Source organism: Erpetoichthys calabaricus, chromosome 7 (assembly GCF_900747795.2).
Source record: "Erpetoichthys calabaricus chromosome 7, fErpCal1.3, whole genome shotgun sequence".
Classification (NCBI taxonomy): Eukaryota; Metazoa; Chordata; class Cladistia; order Polypteriformes; family Polypteridae; genus Erpetoichthys; species Erpetoichthys calabaricus.
This window is the reverse complement of record NC_041400.2, coordinates 111,891,228-111,910,654: the sequence shown is the minus strand read 5'-3', so window position 1 is coordinate 111,910,654 and position 19,427 is coordinate 111,891,228. Positions and strand designations below refer to the sequence as shown.

Genomic DNA, 19,427 nt, shown 5'->3' with positions numbered 1-19,427 from the left:
TTCGTTGTTATCAAAATTACAGAAAATTAGATTAAGGCAATGACTGAATGTATAAAAAGGTGAAAGCAAGTTACACTTGAAGCTGTAGATTATGTGCAATGTCACGTAGATATTCGAGATGCGGTCTATTAGCATAGTCAAGGACAATTAATTTAATTCGCTCCGAAGGTCATCCTTTTGAAGCGCTCCTTTATTTGCGCGCGCATTTATTCGGCGCTCAATTGAGGTCGTCCTTTTGAAGCTCGCCTTTATTTATGCGCGCCTTTATTCGGCGCTCAATTGAGGTCGCCCTTTTGAAGATCGCTTTTATTTATGTGCGCTTTTATTCTCCGCGCCCAATTGAGGTCGCCCTTTTGAAGGTCGCCTTTTTGTGCGCGCCCTTATTGAATAGAACCCAGACACATAGCTAAACAAATGAAGGCACAGTACATTGTATATGATCGTGTTGGCTAACTGACAACAGAGCAGAAGAGAAGGTTAAGTAGTGTGGAAAATTGCATCAAAGAAATCTACGTATTTTTACAAGGCAGAGATGCCTTACTTTTTCAGAGCTATAATTGAGAAAAAAAAGACATAGATTTTTGATTTTTTTTTCCCCTGACACCCTTTGTATATTACATGTTTCTTGTTGGACCTATTATAAGCCATAAAAAGTGTTAAATCAGTTATGTGACTCCACCGCCTGAATGCATTGCAATTAGTGAAGTTTGTACAGGCAGATAACTGCAAAAGTGAGAAAGAAAGCTTAGGCTATCAAAAGGCAATCTAACTCTTTTCAGTGAATCTAGTCATTTGACTCAGCTCATAAGCAAAAACTGAATCTGTTTTACTTACAGACAGCTTTTTATTCAGGATAAGTATAATTTTTAAATTTAAATAATATATTTAAATATAATTTCCAATATTATGCCCTATCGCTGGTCATAATAACAAAAAAACATTGTTTATGTTATTAAATTTCATTTGAATGCTAGTTCTTTTGCCATAGTCAATGCTTTTGTTTTTTTAGCCTGCTGTCTTGGTAGTATATTCTCCTCAGTACTCTTTTTCCAATTGTCTTCAGAATCTGCTAATGTTAGAGGTTAATATCAGTCTTATGACAAGTGGGAATCTGGGAGATACATAAACTTAACATTCCAGTAAGCTAATTAAATTAAGCTAATTAATTCCAGTAATTTCAATGAACTCTTTTTCAGAATACTGGTAAAGCTTTTGAAAGCTAAAAAATTAAAAATATATAAAACTGGATAATCATATCACAAGTACACTCCTTGTTGTATAACAGTAACACTATTCCTTAAATTATACAAGTTATATACTGATGTAGCGCTGCTGCCTCGCAGTTGGGACACCTGGGGATCTGGGTTCAATTCCCGGGTCCTCCCTGCGTGGAGTTTGCATGTTCTCCCCGTGTCTGCGTGGGTTTCCTCCGGGTGCTCCGGTTTCCTCCCACAGTCCAAAGACATGCTGGTTAGGTGGATTGGCGATTCTAAATTGGCCCTAGTGTGTGCTTGGTGTGTGGGTGTGTTTGTGTGTGTCCTGCGGTGGGTTGGCACCCTGCCCGGGATTGGTTCCTGCCTTGTGCCCTGTGTTGGCTGGGATTGGCTCCAGCAGACCCCCGTGACCCTGTGTTTCGGATTCAGCGGGTTGGAAAATGGATGGATATACTGATGTATTTCAGTGTAATTATTAAACATACTTCTCTATATAAATGTGTACACTGATTTATTTGTTCATTAAACCCTTAAACAATTTCTTTTATAATTTAATTGGCAGATAAGAGAGTACAATATAACTTTGTTGTCACTGAAGTTTATGTGTAAGTCAACATGGGTTATGTTTCTAACTTTATAAGCATCAATTTAATAATTAGATGCTTGTTTTTGCGTCACCTGCACAGTGATATTTCAGTTCTGATATTAATTGTAGTTTTAGTTTTTATTTTATAAAATTCTTATTTTTATTTTGTTCTACTTTTCAGTGGAGTCAACAATTATTTTTATTCTTTGTTTAAAATTTTAGTTTTTATTTTATTTAGTTTTTACATAACATTAGTACAATTTTAGTTTTTTTTCTGTTGCAAGACTACAAATGCTGGCCTACATATATTTCAATGCAAGTTATGTTTCAGTCAACAAAATACACTCACAGTTCATAATGCCATTAAACACAGCTTGACTATCAATGACCAAACAGATTAAGTGGCCTAATGAGTAGTCAGCAAGATTAAATGTCTCAACCCAAGAAACCAGTCTGTGCAATCACGTTGCTGTTAAGCTTTAAACAAGCATGCATTTCGAGAGATGTATTTATGTTGCAACGATGTATGTTGCACAGATAGCCACACAGTGAAAATATTCGCTTGATGAACACCTGTAATGCAGGTGCACAGTCCAGGTCCTAGGCACTATGAAAGGCACCATCAGACTGTATGTTGACGAATTCTGCTGCCAGTACTGAAGCAGTGACGTGCGGTGAGGTTCATGGCTGGTGAGTTAGATTTACAAATATATGAACCAAAAGAGTAGCTTATTCACTATTCAATTGGCAGCATGCACATTGACTATTGGTTATGTTTCATATCTCATTAGCATTCTTTACACACACATAATTAAGGCACATATTTGGCTAAGAAAGAACGTTACATGTATAGCAGCATTGCAATTCCTCAGTTCATACTCATTCAATACAAATGAAAGTATAGAGTGGTGAACAAAAAACATGGATTTCAATTTTGACCTTAATTGAAATATTTAGTTGTTTTTGAAAGCTTTTAATTCTGATGCTTTAATCAATACAGACTGTTCAATAAAAGGATAACAAGATAAACAAAAGAATAATTTATTTAATGTTTTAGTTTTTAAATATTGGATTTTTTTTTTCTTAGTCTGATTCCAATTTTTTTATAAAATTGAAAGTCCATGTACCTATCCATCTCCACGAAAATCTCCGTCACTTTCTTGTAAAAGTCCTCCTTATTTTATTTTAGTTTTAAAAATCTTAAACTTCCATTTTGGCAGTCAGTCAGAACAAAAAATAAAATCAAATGAACCGCTGCACTGCACTTCACTTTCTGATATCTAACTTATTGGCACCTAGAGCATCTGCATAGAACAGCAGCAACAAACACCTTTTGGGCTCACATCTGCCCCCTTCGGAGCGGCATGGTACTGTCTGCCTCACCTTCTGCCTTTTCACTGCGGTTTTATGTCCGATCAGCAAGGCTAAATATGTCACACACATTCATTAAAAATATTAGCCAGACTGTGGAAAGTCAGAGTATATAATAAATGTTTCTGCAAACATTATATTGGTGACATACAGAGAGACAGCAACAGACACACACCAATTGCATGCATCAACCCAGTGTGTGAGGGACAGCACAGTCCGAGGTGATCTCGTTGCTGCCGAACCTCATGTTTCTCCCCCGTATTTGATCGGGAAATGCGCAAATTCAGAGATTTTGACTATAAAAATGATCAAAGTTATTGGAATCCTACAGAATACAAATTTATAGCACAGACCAGTGGACAAATTTATTTTATGTTATCATCATTAGCTTTTTTACATTTCATAATGGCCCCCGACCACACGTCCCTGTACTGAAGTGCAGTCCTGGTGCCAGAGAAGTGCTGGACTTCCACTAAGTACTGATCCAGCTGGTCCTGCACTGAAACTCTGAGATCACAGCATAGTAAACAGTGTAGTATAACAGAATGCTCAGGGCAACCTACAAACAGCCCCTCTGCATTACTGAACCAAATTGAATGAAAATGCCATTGTTGTTTTTTCATTTTTTACTCAGTTTTCGTTCTCGTTTTAGTTCGTTCACATATCACTAGTTATTATTTTTATTTAGTTTTGGTTTCTCTGTTTGCCTTAATTTTAGTTCTCGTTCTTGTAAAACAAAAAACAATATTTTTCATTCTAGTTCTCGTTTTCGTTATGAAAATATCACTGCTGCAGTGTACATTTAAGAGGGTAACAAGCATCAGATCTCTTTGTGGTTTATTGAAAAAAAAAAACTCCATATACTTTATGGTTTTATTGTGACAACTGTGTTTTTTGGTAGAGGTATTGCAGCTTATTTTGTTGCAATTAGATGTATATGGTACAATAATAGAAATTTGTTAACTGGGAGAATGTTTTTTATATGATTTGTACTGCTGTTTAGTACATCAGGAAGCTGGCTTTTTTCTTGTAACAAAAGCGATAAGCATAGTGCGTACTGGGTGTTATGTTACCTTAAGACACAATGCTACATATGATGGTACAACTGTGGAGGTAAAAAAAGAAGGTGAAGACAATGGCCAATACTGCCTCACATCTACATGACAAACAGGTCAGGTCAGGGAACGTGCACTGATACAGCACGTTGCCAGATCCCCACACAATGAAACAGCTCAGGATCCCGGTTGGTAACCTCCATGGCAGACATGCATTCCAGTCCCACCCTCCGAAAATGACCATCTATCTGTCATAGCCAGGTGTTATGTGGGTTTCCCCTTGGCCTGGTCCAGCCGCTTGGGTCCTCGGTAATGAGGATCCTATGAGCTGGATCAACCTCAGGGAATTGCACCACATGGCCTTATTCGGGACTCTAAGCATCCACTCATGTGAGACAATGTCAAACCTGCGGTACCCAAAAATTCTCCAAAGAGAACAATACAGAAGGAATCCAGTCTTCGTCTCGGGTCACAGGATAAACGTTTGTATCTTGCAACCACATAGCAAAAATGAAAGCACCAGGACTTTAAACACTTGGACATTTGTCCGTTTGCAGAGATATCGAGAGCGCCACACACCCCTTTCCAGCGGCCTCATTACCCCTCATGCTCTCCCAATCTGTCTACTGACTTCACAGGAAGAGTCAACAGAGACATGAATGTTGCTGCCATGGCAAGTAAACATCTCCGCAAGGTCAACATTCTCTCGGCAGAGAGACACAGTACTGATGGCTGTGCCCAAGAAGTCATCCAAGGCCTGGATCTTTCTAGTTTCTATCCAGGACACTTCCAAGCCCAGACACTCAGATTCCTTGCTTAGTCTTCCTAGAGCCCCAATCAGAGCCAGCATTTTTGGCAAAGTCAGGATCAGTGAATATTTCTTCACAAACAGATGTCCCACAGCCACTGGACCCCATAACCCTCTCCAACACCCAGTCCATGCAAGCATTGAACAAAGTAGAAGCAAGAGCACATCTCTGAGGAATCCCAGAATCAACTGTTAAAAACACAGAGGTTATACATCTGCACAGTACTCACAGTACCAGTGTACTGGCCAGCCATTATATCCACCAATTGTGGGGGAGATTCTGCAAAGTTGCGCGATGTACCTTAGGGTTGAACGCTTTACGAAAATGGACAGAGGCTTCAAAGTAACTCTGACCAATATTCACATTTGCTCTTCATGAGAACCCTCAGTGCCAGGATGCGGTCAATGGTAGACCTCTTGGGCATAAAACCAGAGTGCTCTGGTCACTAGTAGGTGAGCAAGTGTCCATGGATCCTATTGAGGACGACCCTAGGAAGAATTTTACCCAGCACCAAGAGCAGTGTTATCCCTTGTAGTTGCTGCAATCCAGGAGATTATCCTTCCCTTTCCAGATTGGGACAGCAAGTCCTGTTACTAGTCAGTTGGAATGTCACCTGTCTCCCATATGGAAGCAAAGATTGCTTGCAATGCCAGGAGGACAGCCTTTCCACCAGCCTGGAGAAGTTCACCCCAGATACCACAGATCCCTGCAGCCTTTCCCCTCCTCAGTTGGTTCAACACCTGGGCAATCTCAGTGAAATGGGTGGTTCACAGCTAATTGGAGGATCAACTTCAAGAACTGTGGACCCAGAGATATCGAGATATCGGCTTTAAACAGCACAATGGGTCACAACTACAGCATCATATGTAAGGACCATTCCATCACCCGCCCTGTTTGAGACCCTCCAAGGAACAGATTCGGATGTGTGTAATGCTTCGATTTCTCTGTAGGTAGGATGTGGGTCACTAGACCACAGATGGTGTGTCACTTGCTCACCGATTCCTCTAACAAACCCCTGATTATCTGTCCTCGGAACCCTTGCAGGTGTCCTTCCCAATTTCTGGTACAGAACAGAGTTTCCATCAAGCCATGTGCTGCAACTCCTCTTGATGATATCCAGGGTTCCATGCAAGATGAAATACCTCTTTCTGGGAACACCGGCAACACCAACACAACCCTCAGCAATCTTCAGGGTCTTGTCATCAAAGGTCTCCCATATTACATCAGGATTGGCAGTCACACCCAAGTCTGCAAGTTCCAAACACAAACTGCATGCAGACTCATTAGAAACAACCTGATCTTGGAGTCTGGCCAGGTCCAATCTCATTCTCATAGTAGGTGGTAGCCTACTGGACCGAAGTTGGATCTTCTTAGTAGCAACAGGTAGTCTGCGGTCAGTATTGGAGTACCAAGTACAATGATGCAGCGTAAGCTGCTGGAACCAGAATCCAGTGATCCGCAGCCTATTACATGACAGTCGCCAGACCCATGTGGACAGACACAATCCTCATAGCCAGCCCTGTGCTAGTGGTTGCATTGAAGTCACCCATGACCAGAGTAGTGTCACCTCACAAGCACCCATCAATCACCAAGTGCAGCAGAGCTACACCCGCGGAAAGCCGAAAGGAGACCTGTCTGCCATTTCAGAGTTTTCATGGTGGCTGCAGTGCCAATCCTGCCACCAACCTTCAAGTTTTCCCTGTTAACTATAGGACCACTTGCAGGGCCAGATGCAGTTTAATGTAATACCCTGGACAAACAAAATGTAGAGCTAGCTAGGGGAAAAGGTGCCTACTCAGTCCACACAGGCGTCATCTTGCTAGACCTAAATTTGAATGTCCACATGCAGCTAAGTAGTAGCCTACAGGTCCTAAAACTATTGGTGTGTTTGCTTCAGCAATTGAATTTATATAAACACATGAGTACTGTAGAAAGTACATGATATAATTGCAGTAGAGGTCCGTCTAACTTTGTTTTGTTAATGTTAAAATTTGTATATGGTGGTGGTATATTTTGTGTGCTGTATGACATAAAGATACAACCTTATCTTTCCATTTTTGAAGGGTCAGTTACAGTTACAAGCAGTTACAAAATGAATTGACTGAGTACCTAAAAATAATGTGGAGATGCAAAAAAAATTAGGGAAATAAAGTACTACAAACCATTGACAATTATTTAGATGTTGTTATTGCAGATTGCGGCCAACAAAAAATAAATTTGTGATGTGATTTAATGTATGCATACAGGTTGCCTTCTGCAGTCCATGAGAATCGGTGCTTGAAGTGTTTTTTCCTCTTTTGCAGTACTGGTAGTAAATATATGTATCCCAGTGCACACCACAACTTCTCAAAATACTTAACACCAATCCCTTGACTCCTATTCCCATAGAAACTGTTTTATATATGACAATTGAGACTTTGAATAGGACCCCCTTCCTTCTGCCCCTACCCTTCTTTCTGAAATTATTTTTATATTTCATCACATGTTTGGACTTTGAAGAGGGACCTTTTTCCCCAACCCCACAATCATTGAAGAAACCTGTGAAGCAGGGCACCAGCAGTTATAATAAGGTAGCCGTAGATTAACCATTAAGCAAAATAAGCACATACTTAGTGCACCAAGGGAATAAAGGGTACCATAGAATTTAAAAATAAAGGTAGATGGAAACTAAGTATAAATAAAGGTATAAGCAGACCGCAATAAGCATTATTTTCTTACATCATTTAATCTATGTACAGTCGTGGTGAAAAGTTTTGAGAATGACACAAATATTGGTTTTCACAAAGTTTGCTGCTTCAGTGTTTTTAGATCTTTTTGTCAGATGTTCCTATGGTATACTGAAGTATAATTACAAGCATTTCATACGTTTGTTGTAAATGCAACATCTTACATTTGACTTAGTTTAACAAGTGATAGTTATGCATTTTTGTTAAACAGTGACACACAGTTTCCAAATATTCAATCTTTTTGTATAATGCATTGAGTCTTTACTATTTTCCAATGTGAATCCTATTAATAATGATATCTGATGTATATTATTACTATTAATACTCTCTTTCATATGAAACTTAAAAAAATCTAAACATAAACAATGCATTTGTGTAATTAGTAGGAAAGTACAAAACTAACATTCAATAATGGACAATATTTAAAGCAGAGCACAAGAAACTATGTTATCACTTAATCATAATGTAACAAAGTCACAATTCTTTCTCTGTCATTAGGTCATAGATTGTCAGGAGGAGAGCAAACCCTAAAATGCTTTCCTGGAATGGAGTCTCTCAAAGTGTTTTAATATCAATAGACATATAGCGAGCCATACTGTGCTAGAAGATATTTTATGGTCCCAGCTATGTATTATTTTATATACAGTAAACATGACAATATTTCCTGTGGCACCACAAAACATTTTTCAATTTTTTGACCATATTCATATAGGCAGGTATTGAATGTTTCTTTACCCAATATGTTCCTTATCTTCCCTCCACCTTTTCAGTTAAAACATTTTTGTTTACCTCTGTTTCCTTTACATGCCTCTTCCTCTGTGTTGCTAGTCATTCATTGTTCAGGAAAATACAGCTAAATTAAATGGAATCAGAAAGGATTTGACAAAAAAGGAGGTAAGATTATAGTCCAAGGAGCATTTAACACTCAGTTTTGTGTATAGAATGTTGTAAGTAACGAGGTTTCCACATGTTTGGTGTAAAGATTGAAATAAACCACATGAGTTATGATCTTGATGAATGAAGTTGCTGCTATCAGTGTATGTTTTCATGTGTGCTTTTTTCTGTTGCAAAATGTACATTTTTAAAGACTTCATCGGTGTGTGTTTCTTTTTGGGCAACGTTATATTTGTTTTCTTCATTGGTGGTATTTTTGGTTAACATTAAGAAACAGACCTACTTCACTAAATAAACAGCAAGCATATTTTAACAAAATGTATTGCTTTTTTCAAACAGATGATTAAAAGAAATATAAACAATGCTAGAAGGATGACATCCCATCCAACCTTACCTTATTGTAAGTTGATTGAATTTGTTATTACATGAAGAAAAATAATTAATAGTTTTAGTAAAACAACAGTTGTCGCTTTTAGTGTATATTAAATTATGTTCTGTAATATTCAAAAATGTTACATTTCTTATTTTAAAAATATGTGCTCAGTACACGTTTTGTAGAAAATACAATGTCAGCATGATTTGGGCTATATGTTGCCTTTTAGTTCCAAGTCCTGTATATACTCTGCATGTTTTTGTGACCATTTCTTGAGTGGTCTGGTAGTTAATTGGCAGCTGAGAGAGAGTGCCTGTAGTTGTGTATTTGTTTATGAACGTGCCATGTGTTTAACTGAGGTATCACCCAATGTCGAGTCCTGCGCTCCCCTAATGTTGGGTTAGGCCACAGATGCCTGCAGATGTGCAGGGTTTTTGGATTGAAGTAGGTTTAAAAAAAATGGATGGATTATAGTGTTGTTCTAAGGCCAGAAAACCATTTAAAATACTGTTATGTGAACATATTCTGTTTTTGTGTTAACTATAAAGGATTTTTAAAACCTGTAGAAATGCTTAAAAGTTTAATTTATTTAATTTGAGACAATCTCTTCCCAAGTTTATTCTTTGTGCAAATTAAAACAGGAGTGAAGTTGCACAATATGGGCAGTCAATATGACAATCTTTTATTCAAAACTCGATTTACATGATAACTTTATGAGAAGTTTTGTATCAGGAGTAAAATAACATATATTATACCCTAGACATTACAGAAATTCTAGCACCGTCTGCATTTCAGTGTATGTGTAAACTTAGAAAACAGCCATCAGATTGTTGATTGTGAGATACTGTATATTATGTGTTACTAAAATAGTCATACTTGCCCCAGTTTCTAAACGAATGGCATGGATCTTCAGTCATTTTGTAATGAGTAAAGTGGCTAATTCTATAGTTTGTTATACATTTAGTGATAGTTCTATTTTATGTTAAGGAGAGAACAAACACCAGTAAATTTGAATGTGTAATTGTATAATTTAAATAATAATTTAACTGAAAAGTGACACATCAGTAATATATGTGGGATATCAAATAACATTTTAGTTGTTTTCATGATAATGAAAAACTGAAACGGAGTCTAAACTTAGTGTGGAAAATAATGCATTCACAGCAATTTTCTCAAGTAATACCTGTTTTAAATAAAGTTTAGAGTGAATTTAAGTCTTGGTTCCAGAATAAATTTCTAAAATCTTTTTTCCTAACCAAACTCGGTTGTGGTGGGGAAGTTGCCAAAAAATGTTGCAGAATGTATTCTAGAAATTTAATTCATTGGATACATCTACCGTTGAATCTTTTTGGTAAAATGGGTCACAATTCCGAAAATCTGCATATCCTAAATTTAGGACTTCATGAAGCAGGTATGCAGCTCTAACACTGACAGAAAACATGTTTGATGCTGGGCTTACAGGAATCTTTACAGCTGCACTCTTCAATCTGTTTGAGTTCACTGCATTTTTCAATGTAAAAATTTGCATATGAAACTAGTTAACCACATAATGGTCCAGTGTCCCCAGTCCATATATTGTGCTGTTGTGACATTAAAGGAAATAAAAGCCACAAAGTAGTGTTGATTTAAATGGTGAAATCATAAGCCGTTTTTTTTTTTTTTTTTTGTCTTGTACCTGTGATTATGGAGAGATCATATTGTTCTAAAAAAGGGGACTGCAAGTGTAAGGTTTCCAAAGTTGTTGTAAGAATAAATACAAAAGCCAAATTTCTCCCCAGGGACAAATAAAAGTTCTGTCTATCTAAAAAGTTGTACAAGTTGTCCCTTGTGATTTGCGGGTTTATGATTTGCGGATCCACCTATTTGGAGGTTTGTCATCAGTAATTAAATGGAAATTATTCTGTGAGTTTTACAGCCTATTGCAGAAAACTACAGATAACGCTGTGCTACTTACATGAACTTGCCCATTGGGCAGAATGAATCATAGTTTTATAAAAGAGAGCTTTAAGATCATCAGGTGTCTTTTTGTTTCAACACTTCACTACATGATTGGATTAGAATTACACCCATTAGATTACAGTTTTGTCAGGATTTTTATGTTTTTGTCCTGTGCCCGCTTGTTTGTATCATTTCGTCTGGGGTTGAAAATTTTTCACCTGGAGAGTGCTCCGAACTCTTTACAAATCTTCATTTATATCAGCATCATGGTAGGGCAAAACTTTACATAACTTTCAGGAGACACTGCACAGAAGATTTTATTTCATAGCTATAACCCCATGTGTTAAAATGGACTGTGTCATGATTTTTTGTCATTTTGTGCTTAGTGTTTTGTTGGATTTCTTTGGTATTTGTAATATTAATCATTTTTATTGTTTGCTACCTTAAATATACACGCAAATTTAGATAAATTTTGTAAAAAGTCAGAGTTCACTGAAGAACTGGGGAACTACACACTTTGTTGGGGGGGGGGGGGGGGGGGTCAGCAGCCTGCCTCACACACATGATTTGCTTGCGCCATGGTCCTTGTGTCTGATGTTTCTTGCAACTTTTTGTATCTTATTTAGTGTAATAAACTGTATAAAATACTGTATAATCATGGGCCCATAGCATATTCTGTACCCCGGAGTGTCACAAGGCATAACTGTACTTTCAAAAATACAATTTTGTCTTGGTAGAGTAATATTTTACTCTACTTTCTCCTTTTGTATTATTAATATGTAGCCTTTGTCAGAATGCCTCAAACCCCACAGACTTACCACTCTTTATAAGGTATTATAGTATATAACTTCTCCCCAACTTCCCTTCTACATGTATAACCTCAGGCAATTAGGTGTAGTAAAAGACAAGCAGGAGTTTAGTTACAATTTAAACAATGTATTATTGTAATATTCATAAATAATATCAATATGCAAAGTACATTTGAATATTGGCAACCATACAACCTGATTAAATGGTGATGTGTAGTTTCAGGTGGCACACAGACTTGTTAGTTACTTAAAACGTCTGTAGTTAAGGCATCATTTTGTGGTCAGCTTTCTTCAGAACAGGCCGCATTGCCTGTCTCAATATGGCTGCCGAGCTGTGCTCTTCATTGTGTTGTCTTTTTCAGTTCATGGTGTGAGATTGTCATTCAGGAAATTTATAGATGTTCTGTCCAACCCCTAGAGTCAATAGGACATCATAATACTTAAAGGCTTCTGATACAAGCCAGTCCCAAACAGCCATACTTCAGACCAATGGGGGGATAGGACACCTTAACACTTGCCATCCCCCAAAACCATATGTTAAGGTAAAGCTTGGCAGTTAGGCAGCCTGGCTTTGTGTGGGAGTTGAGAGAAACATTAGCCAAACTTGTTTCAGGCACTTCCCCCCAACTCTGTCGTAAAATTCAAAGAGACTCAGGCCTAGTGGTGGGAAGGGGTTCTTAAACTATCAAAACATTGCTGCTGTTATCAATAATGTAACACTAATATTACATTGTTTTGCCTAAGTTACAAATAAAGACATACAAAATATTTATCAACTTATATACAAAATCTCACATCACAACAACAATCAAGGCCATTTTACTTTCTGTCACTTGTTAAAAGCTTCAAGCAGTAAACCCATGAATCTGGTTGAGTTCAATTGAGGCAGTTCACTTAGAAAAGCTACTACAGTAATCTCTCGCTATATCGCGCTTCGCCTTTCGCGGCTTCACTCCATCGCGGATTTTATATGTAAGCATATTTAAATATATATCACGGATTTTTTTGCTGGTTCGCGGATTTCTGCGGACAATGGGTCTTTTAATTTCTGGTACATGCATCCTCAGTTGGTTTGCCCAGTTGATTTCATACAAGGGATGCTATTGGCAGATGGCTGAGAAGCTACCCAGCTTACTTTTCTCTCTCTCTTGTGCTGACTTTCTCTGATCCTGACGTAGGGGGATTGAGCAGGGGGGCTGTTCGCACACCTAGACGATACGGACGCTCGTCTAAAAATGCTGAAAGATTATCTTCACGTTGTTATCTTTTGTGCAGCTGCTTCGTGAAGCGACATGCTGTACGGTGCTTCGCATACTTAAAAGCTTGAAGGGCACGTATTGATTTTTGATTGAAAAACAAACTCTGTCTATCTCTCTCTTTCTTTCTCTGCTCCTGACGGAGGGGGTGTGAGCTGCCGCCTTCAACAGCTTTGTGCCGCGGTGCTTCGCATACTTAAAAGCCAAACAGCCCTATTGATTTGTTTGTTTTCTCCGTCTTTATGACAGTCTCTGCTCCCGACGGGCACTCCTTTGAAGAGGAAGATATGTTTGCATTCTTTTAATTGTGAGACGGAACTGTCATCTCTGTCTTGTCATGGAGCACAGTTTAAACTTTTGAAAAAGAGACAAATGTTTGTTTGCAGTGTTTGAATAACGTTCCTGTCTCTCTACAACCTCCTGTGTTTCTGCGCAAATCTGTGACCCAAGCATGACAATATAAAAATAACCATATAAACATATGGTTTCTACTTCGCGGATTTTCTTATTTCGCGGGTGGCTCTGGAACGCAACCCCCGCGATGGAGGAGGGATTACTGTACATTTTTTCTCAATTGCTTAAACAAATTTCTTGAAAATAAGCCCCATTTCCCCAAACTCTAAACACAATTTCATAACTGCACATTCAACCCTCTTAACTTTCAGGTCAAAACCAAACTATCTACTCAAAACTTTGTAATCGTGTATCAAAACCAAACCTTGCCTTTAGACATCACAAAAAGCCCTCAACAAACATACACTATAACATAGCCATACACCATGCTGAGATCAATTCAAAACACTACTTGCAAAACCTGTGACTGCAATGAGTAATGTTACTTATGCACCCCCCTCACATCTCTTTACATAATGAACAATATATAAACAATAAATGTAGAAATTTTCTAAAAAATGTTATCCTTTAAAGCAGCGTGCACCATGAGAGCTACCCAGGCGTGCCGTGGAAATAATAGTGTAGTGGATCTAGATAGATAGATAGATAGATTCTTTCTTTCTTTCTTTCTTTCTTTCTTTCTTTCTTTCTTTCTTTCTTTCTTTCTTTCTTTCTTTCTTTCTTTCTTTCTTTCTTTCTTTCTTTCTTTCTTTCTTTCTTTCTTTCTTTCTTTCTTTCTTTCTTTCTTTCTTTCTTTCTTTCTTTCTTTCTTTCTTTCTTTCTTTCTTTCTTTCTTTCTTTCTTTCTTTCTTTCTTTCTTTCTTAATCCCAAGGGGAAATTCACATACTCCAGCAGCAGCATACTGATACAAAAAACAATATTAAACAATGCAGGTTAAAACAGACAATAACTTTGTATAATGTTAACGTTTACCCCCCCAGGTGGAATTGAAGAGTCGCATAGATTGGGGGAGGAACGATCTCCTCAGTCTGTCAGTGGAGCAGGACAGTGACAGCAGTCTGTCCCTGAAGCTGCTCTTCTGTCTGGAGATGACACTGTTTAGTGGATGCAGTGGATTCTCCATAATTGCTAGAAGCTTCCTGAGTGCCCATCGCTGTGGCACAGATGTCAAGCTGTCCAGCCCCATGCCAACAATAGAGCCTGCCTTCCTCACCAGTTTGTCCAGGTGTGAGGCATCCTTCTTCTTAATGCTGCCTCCCCAGCACACCACTGCGTAGAAGAGGGCGCTCGCCACAACCGTCTGATAGAACATCTGCAGCATCTTATTGCAGATGTTGAAGGACGCCAGCCTTCTAAGGAAGTATAACCGGCTCAGTCCTTTCTTACACAGAGCATCAGTATTGGCAGTCCAGTCTAATTTATCATCCAGCTGCACTCCCAGGTATTTGTAGGTCTGCACCATCTGCACACAGTCACCTCTGATGATCACTGGGTCCATGAGGGGTCTGGGCCTCCTAAAATCCACCACCAGCTCCTTGGTTTTGCTGGTGTTCAGGTGTAAGTGGTTTGAGTCGCACCATTTAACAAAGTCCTTGATTAGGTCCCTATACTCCTCCTCCTGCCCACTCCTGATGCAGTCCACGATAGTAGTGTCGTCAGCGAACTTTTGCATGTGGCAGGACTCCGAGTTGTATTGGAAGTCCGATGTATATAGGCTGAACAGGACCGGAGAAAGTACAGTCCCCTGTGGCGCTCCTGTGTTGCTGACCACAATGTCAGACGTGCAGTTCCCGAGACGCACATACTGAGGTCTGTCTTTAAGATAGTCCACAATCCATGCACCCAGGTATGAATCTACTCCCATCTCTGTCAGCTTGTCCCTAAGGAGCAGAGGTTGGATTGTGTTGAAGGCCCTAGAGAAGTCTAGAAATAATTCTTACAGCACCACTGCCTGTTCAAGTGGGAGAGAGATCGGTGTAACATATAGATGATGGCATCCTCCGCTCCCACCTTCTCCTGATATGCAAACTGCAGAGGGTCGAGGGTGTGCTGAACCTGTGGCCTCAGGTGGTGAAGCAGCAGCCTCTCCATGGTCTTCATCACATGTGATGTCGGAGCAACAGGCCGGAAGTCATTCAGCTCACTAGGACGTGATACCTTTGGGACTGGGGTGATGCAAGATGTTTTCCAAAGCCTCGGGACTCTCCCCTGTTCCAGGCTCAGGGTTGAAGATGCGCTGTAGAGGACCCCCCAGCTCCGATGCAAAGACCTTCAGCAGTTGTGGCGATACTCCATCTGGACCCGCTGCTTTGCTGGCACGAAGTCTCCTCAGCTCTTTGCTCACCTGCACTGTTGTAATTGTGGTTGGGGATGTCTCTCCTATGCTGGTATCAGCAGAAGGATGTGTGGAGGGTGCAATACTCCGAGGTGAGAGTGAGAATGGGTTAGGGTGGTCAAACCTGTTAAAGAAGTTGTTCATTTGGTTTGCTCTCTTCATGTCTCTCTCGATGGTGGCACCCCGCTTCGAGCTGCAGCCAGTGATGATCTTCATCCCATCCCACACTTCCTTCATGCTGTTTTTCTGCAACTTCTGCTCCAGCTTTCTCCTGTACTGCTCCTTCGCCACCCTGAGCTGGACTCTGAGTTCCTTCTGCACGCGCTTGAGCTCATGCTGATCACCGCCTTTAAAAGCCCTTTACTTCTGGTTCAAAATGCCCTTGATGTCACTTGTAATCCATGGCTTGTTGTTAGCATAGCAGCGTACAGTTCTTACTGGAACAACAATGTCCATACAGAAGTTGATGTAGTCAGTAGTGCAGTCAACAACCTCCTCAATGTTCTCACTATGTGATCCCTGCAGGATATCCCAGTCTGTAGTTCCAAAGCATTCTCTCAGAGCCTTCTCTGCCTCAGGGGACCACTTCCTGAATGAGCATGTGGTTGTAGGTAGGACCCTCACTCTTGGTTTGTAGTGAGGCTGAAGCAGAACCAGGTTATGATCTGCTTTCCCAAACGCAGGCAGCGGGGTGGCGCTGTATGCGTCTTTAACATTTGCATACAGTAAATCAATAGTCTTATTTCCCCGGGTGTTACAGTCCACATACTGGGAGAAGACAGGTAATGTTTTGTCCAGCGTCACATGGTTAAAGTCTCCAGTGATTAGCACAAGCGCCTCAGGGTGCTGCGTTTGTAACTTAGCAACAGCAGAATGGATGTCACTTGCTGTCTCCATGTTCGCCCAAGGAGGGATATAAACAATAACAACAATGACGTGTCCAAACTCTCTGGGCAAGTAATAGGGACGCAAACTTACGGCCAACAGTTCGATGTCCCTTCAGCAAGTGGAGACTTTGACGTTAACATGTCCAGAGTTAAACCACTGCGTATTAACATAGAGAGCGAGTCCTCCTCCTTTGTGCTTCCCGCAGGTACTTGCATCTCTGTCCGCTCTAACTGTGCTAAACCTGGGTAGCTCCACGTTAGCATCTGGGATGGTGGTAGTTAGCCACGTTTCGCAACAGCACAACAAACTGCATTCTCTGTAGGTTCTGACATTTTTCACTAGCGCAGCCAGTTCGTTGATCTTATTTGAGATTGAGTTCACATTTCCCAGAATCATAGAAGGCACTGAAGGCTTAAAACGCCACTTTCTCGCAAGCCGCATCATTTTTAGCTTAGTGCCGGCACTGCTGCCACGATACCGCCTTCTTACCTCGTCTGGTAAATAGGGAACCACACCAGCACTGGCACTTGTTCTCAGCGCTTGAAGTTGAGTACTTGAATTGATGAGTCTCGGCGTGTAAAAATCCATGCCCACGTTGTAAAAGTAAGTGTGTCCAGGGAATGAATCCACATAAAATAAAGTGATAGGAGTGATCAATAAAAAAGAGAAAAATAAAAGTAGAAAAATAAAATCGTACACGGAGCTGCTGAAAAGGCTGCCACTCTCGGCGGCGCCTGAGTCATGATGTTAGCTCTGAACTTGAGAGAGAAAACCTCCTCGGGTGGTCGGGATCTGTCTGAGAAGGACAGGACTACCCAGAGAAGTTGGCATAAAAGCAGCTCTGTGATTGCTGTGTTGTGGACATGGCACTTGGAGCACTTCAGACACGTCTCCAGGCTACTAGTGTCCATGTGCACTGGGTGTGTTGTCACCAGAGAGTCTTTCAGATCAGTAGATAGCAGGCAAGTGGACGAAGTAGCTGGGAGATGCCAGCAATGTGGAAACTAAGTGTCGTGTCTGTGATCGCTGATCTCAGAGCTGATTTTTTTCTGGCAGTCCAACCCCTTTGTAGAGTTGAACACATGTATGAGATATAATGTGTTTGTGGTTAGTAAAATAGTGGTGTGTCTTGAAAAGTTTTTGTTTAAAAAAGTGTGCCCCCCCCCAAAAGAAGTTGGGAAACACTGCTTTAATAATGTACAACACAATACATACGTAAATAATTGGAAAGAAAATTCTATTCAGCCGCAGAATTCCTTCTGTGGTTGGGGTCAATCATTTAATATGAGCTCTGGCCAGGCAGTGGGGGAAAACAACCCTTGCATGCTTTGTCCAACCCTTGTAAGCCTCAACTGTGATGTCCAAGTAAGCTTCCTCCATGATCTGGTGGAGGTGAACACGAATGTGGGGTTATCAGTTGTAGACTTTCCTCCACCATACTGAAACATAAAAACTCCTCTGCAGGCAGAAAGATGTTGTTGAATCTTGGATTGTTGGTGAACCAGTTACAAACCTGAGCTGTCCTGTGGAAACCATTGGGACATTGGCCCAATTTACAACATAACAGGGCTGCTCTGGTTGTGCTGGCTGTCTCTGGTTGATTAGGCATTCCTGATCTCGGAGACCATTGAAGAAAGTCAGGTGAAACATGGTGTTGTATGGACCAAGGATGGATAACCCTTGATGGCTGATGGTGGCACACATTGTCACATTCCCCCCTCGCTGGCCTGTGGTAATGTGCCTCACTGGCATTACCAGCAATTAAAAAAACATTAGTTTAATGTCCTCTGCAATGTTAAGAGAGGCATTTGTTGGGAAAAAAGAAAAGACAAATAGGTATAAAGAAGTAAAGTTTGCCTTTTTTTTATTTAGAAAGTGCAGAGGGATGTCTTCCCTGACTATATGAGCCTCTTCTGTGGAGCATCTCGTGTAAGGGCTCATTTATTCTTCACTCTCAGAACATCAACACACATGCATCATGGCTGCCACGTGTTCCCAGCGTTCATTTGATGTGTCCTCTGAGAACAATCTCAGAAATTAACACAATGCATCTGCGAGTTGCAGTACCAGCAAAAAGTCAGGGGGTGGCAGTGTGATAAAAGTTGGAATGTGATGTCAGAGTTTCTGTTTACTATCTGCATGTGACAGAAAGCTGCTATGCGGATCCTCCAGGATCGATGTGCGTGCTTCCATGTTTGATGAATGATTCGATGTTTTGAAGCAAAATGCTGACATACAAATGCATTCGTGGTGCTTTTATATTCAAGCATTCCCCAAAGTAATGACATGATACATTTTAAAGGTCTCACATACTATCTTCTGTGCCGTCTTTTTTTTTTTTTTTTTTTTTTTTTTGCCACATTCACAACATCATCAGAATGTAGCGTATTTGAACCGTACAGAAAAAAAATCAAGGACATGGTGAAAGGGTCTATTTTGTGATTAAAGTGTAAACTTCGCTTTAATCTTAAAATGTCCACTTCAACCTCATAGTTAGCTTTATCATTAAAGTAGACAGTCGTAAACGTCATCTTAAAACTGACCCAGTTGTTAATCGCTACATGCTTCTGGGGCTTCCTCCTGACCTGACAGCAGCAATCGCCACACACGGAACACATTACATTTATGATATTCCAGCTCTCTGCACATTTAGAATCCTTAGATGTATACATGATATCATTTTCATGATGAAATGCATTAGAGTATGTATGTTATATTTTACAGATAAGTCGTTAACTTCATTTAAATAATGAATACTGATAATAATTACACATGTTGTGGTGGCACAGTGGCAGAGCAGTAATATTTTGCAGTTTGT

General features: G+C 39.9%; 1 protein-coding gene across 8 annotated transcripts in view; it reads left to right on the top strand.

Moving 5' to 3' along the window:
• The window catches only part of LOC114654142 (Dmx-like 1), a 343,530-nt gene that overhangs the window by 311,006 nt on the left and 13,097 nt on the right, over positions 1 to 19,427 (top strand). For 5 of the 8 annotated variants that reach the window (XM_051929967.1, XM_051929968.1, XM_051929966.1 and 2 more), the window contains 2 exons: positions 8,590 to 8,655; positions 8,995 to 9,055. In XM_051929967.1, the coding sequence (XP_051785927.1) occupies positions 8,590 to 8,655; positions 8,995 to 9,055 (127 nt within the window). The remainder of the gene's footprint in view (positions 1 to 8,589; positions 8,656 to 8,994; positions 9,056 to 19,427) is intronic. The other 3 variants (XM_051929969.1, XM_051929973.1, XM_051929972.1) reach the window with 1 other exon arrangement.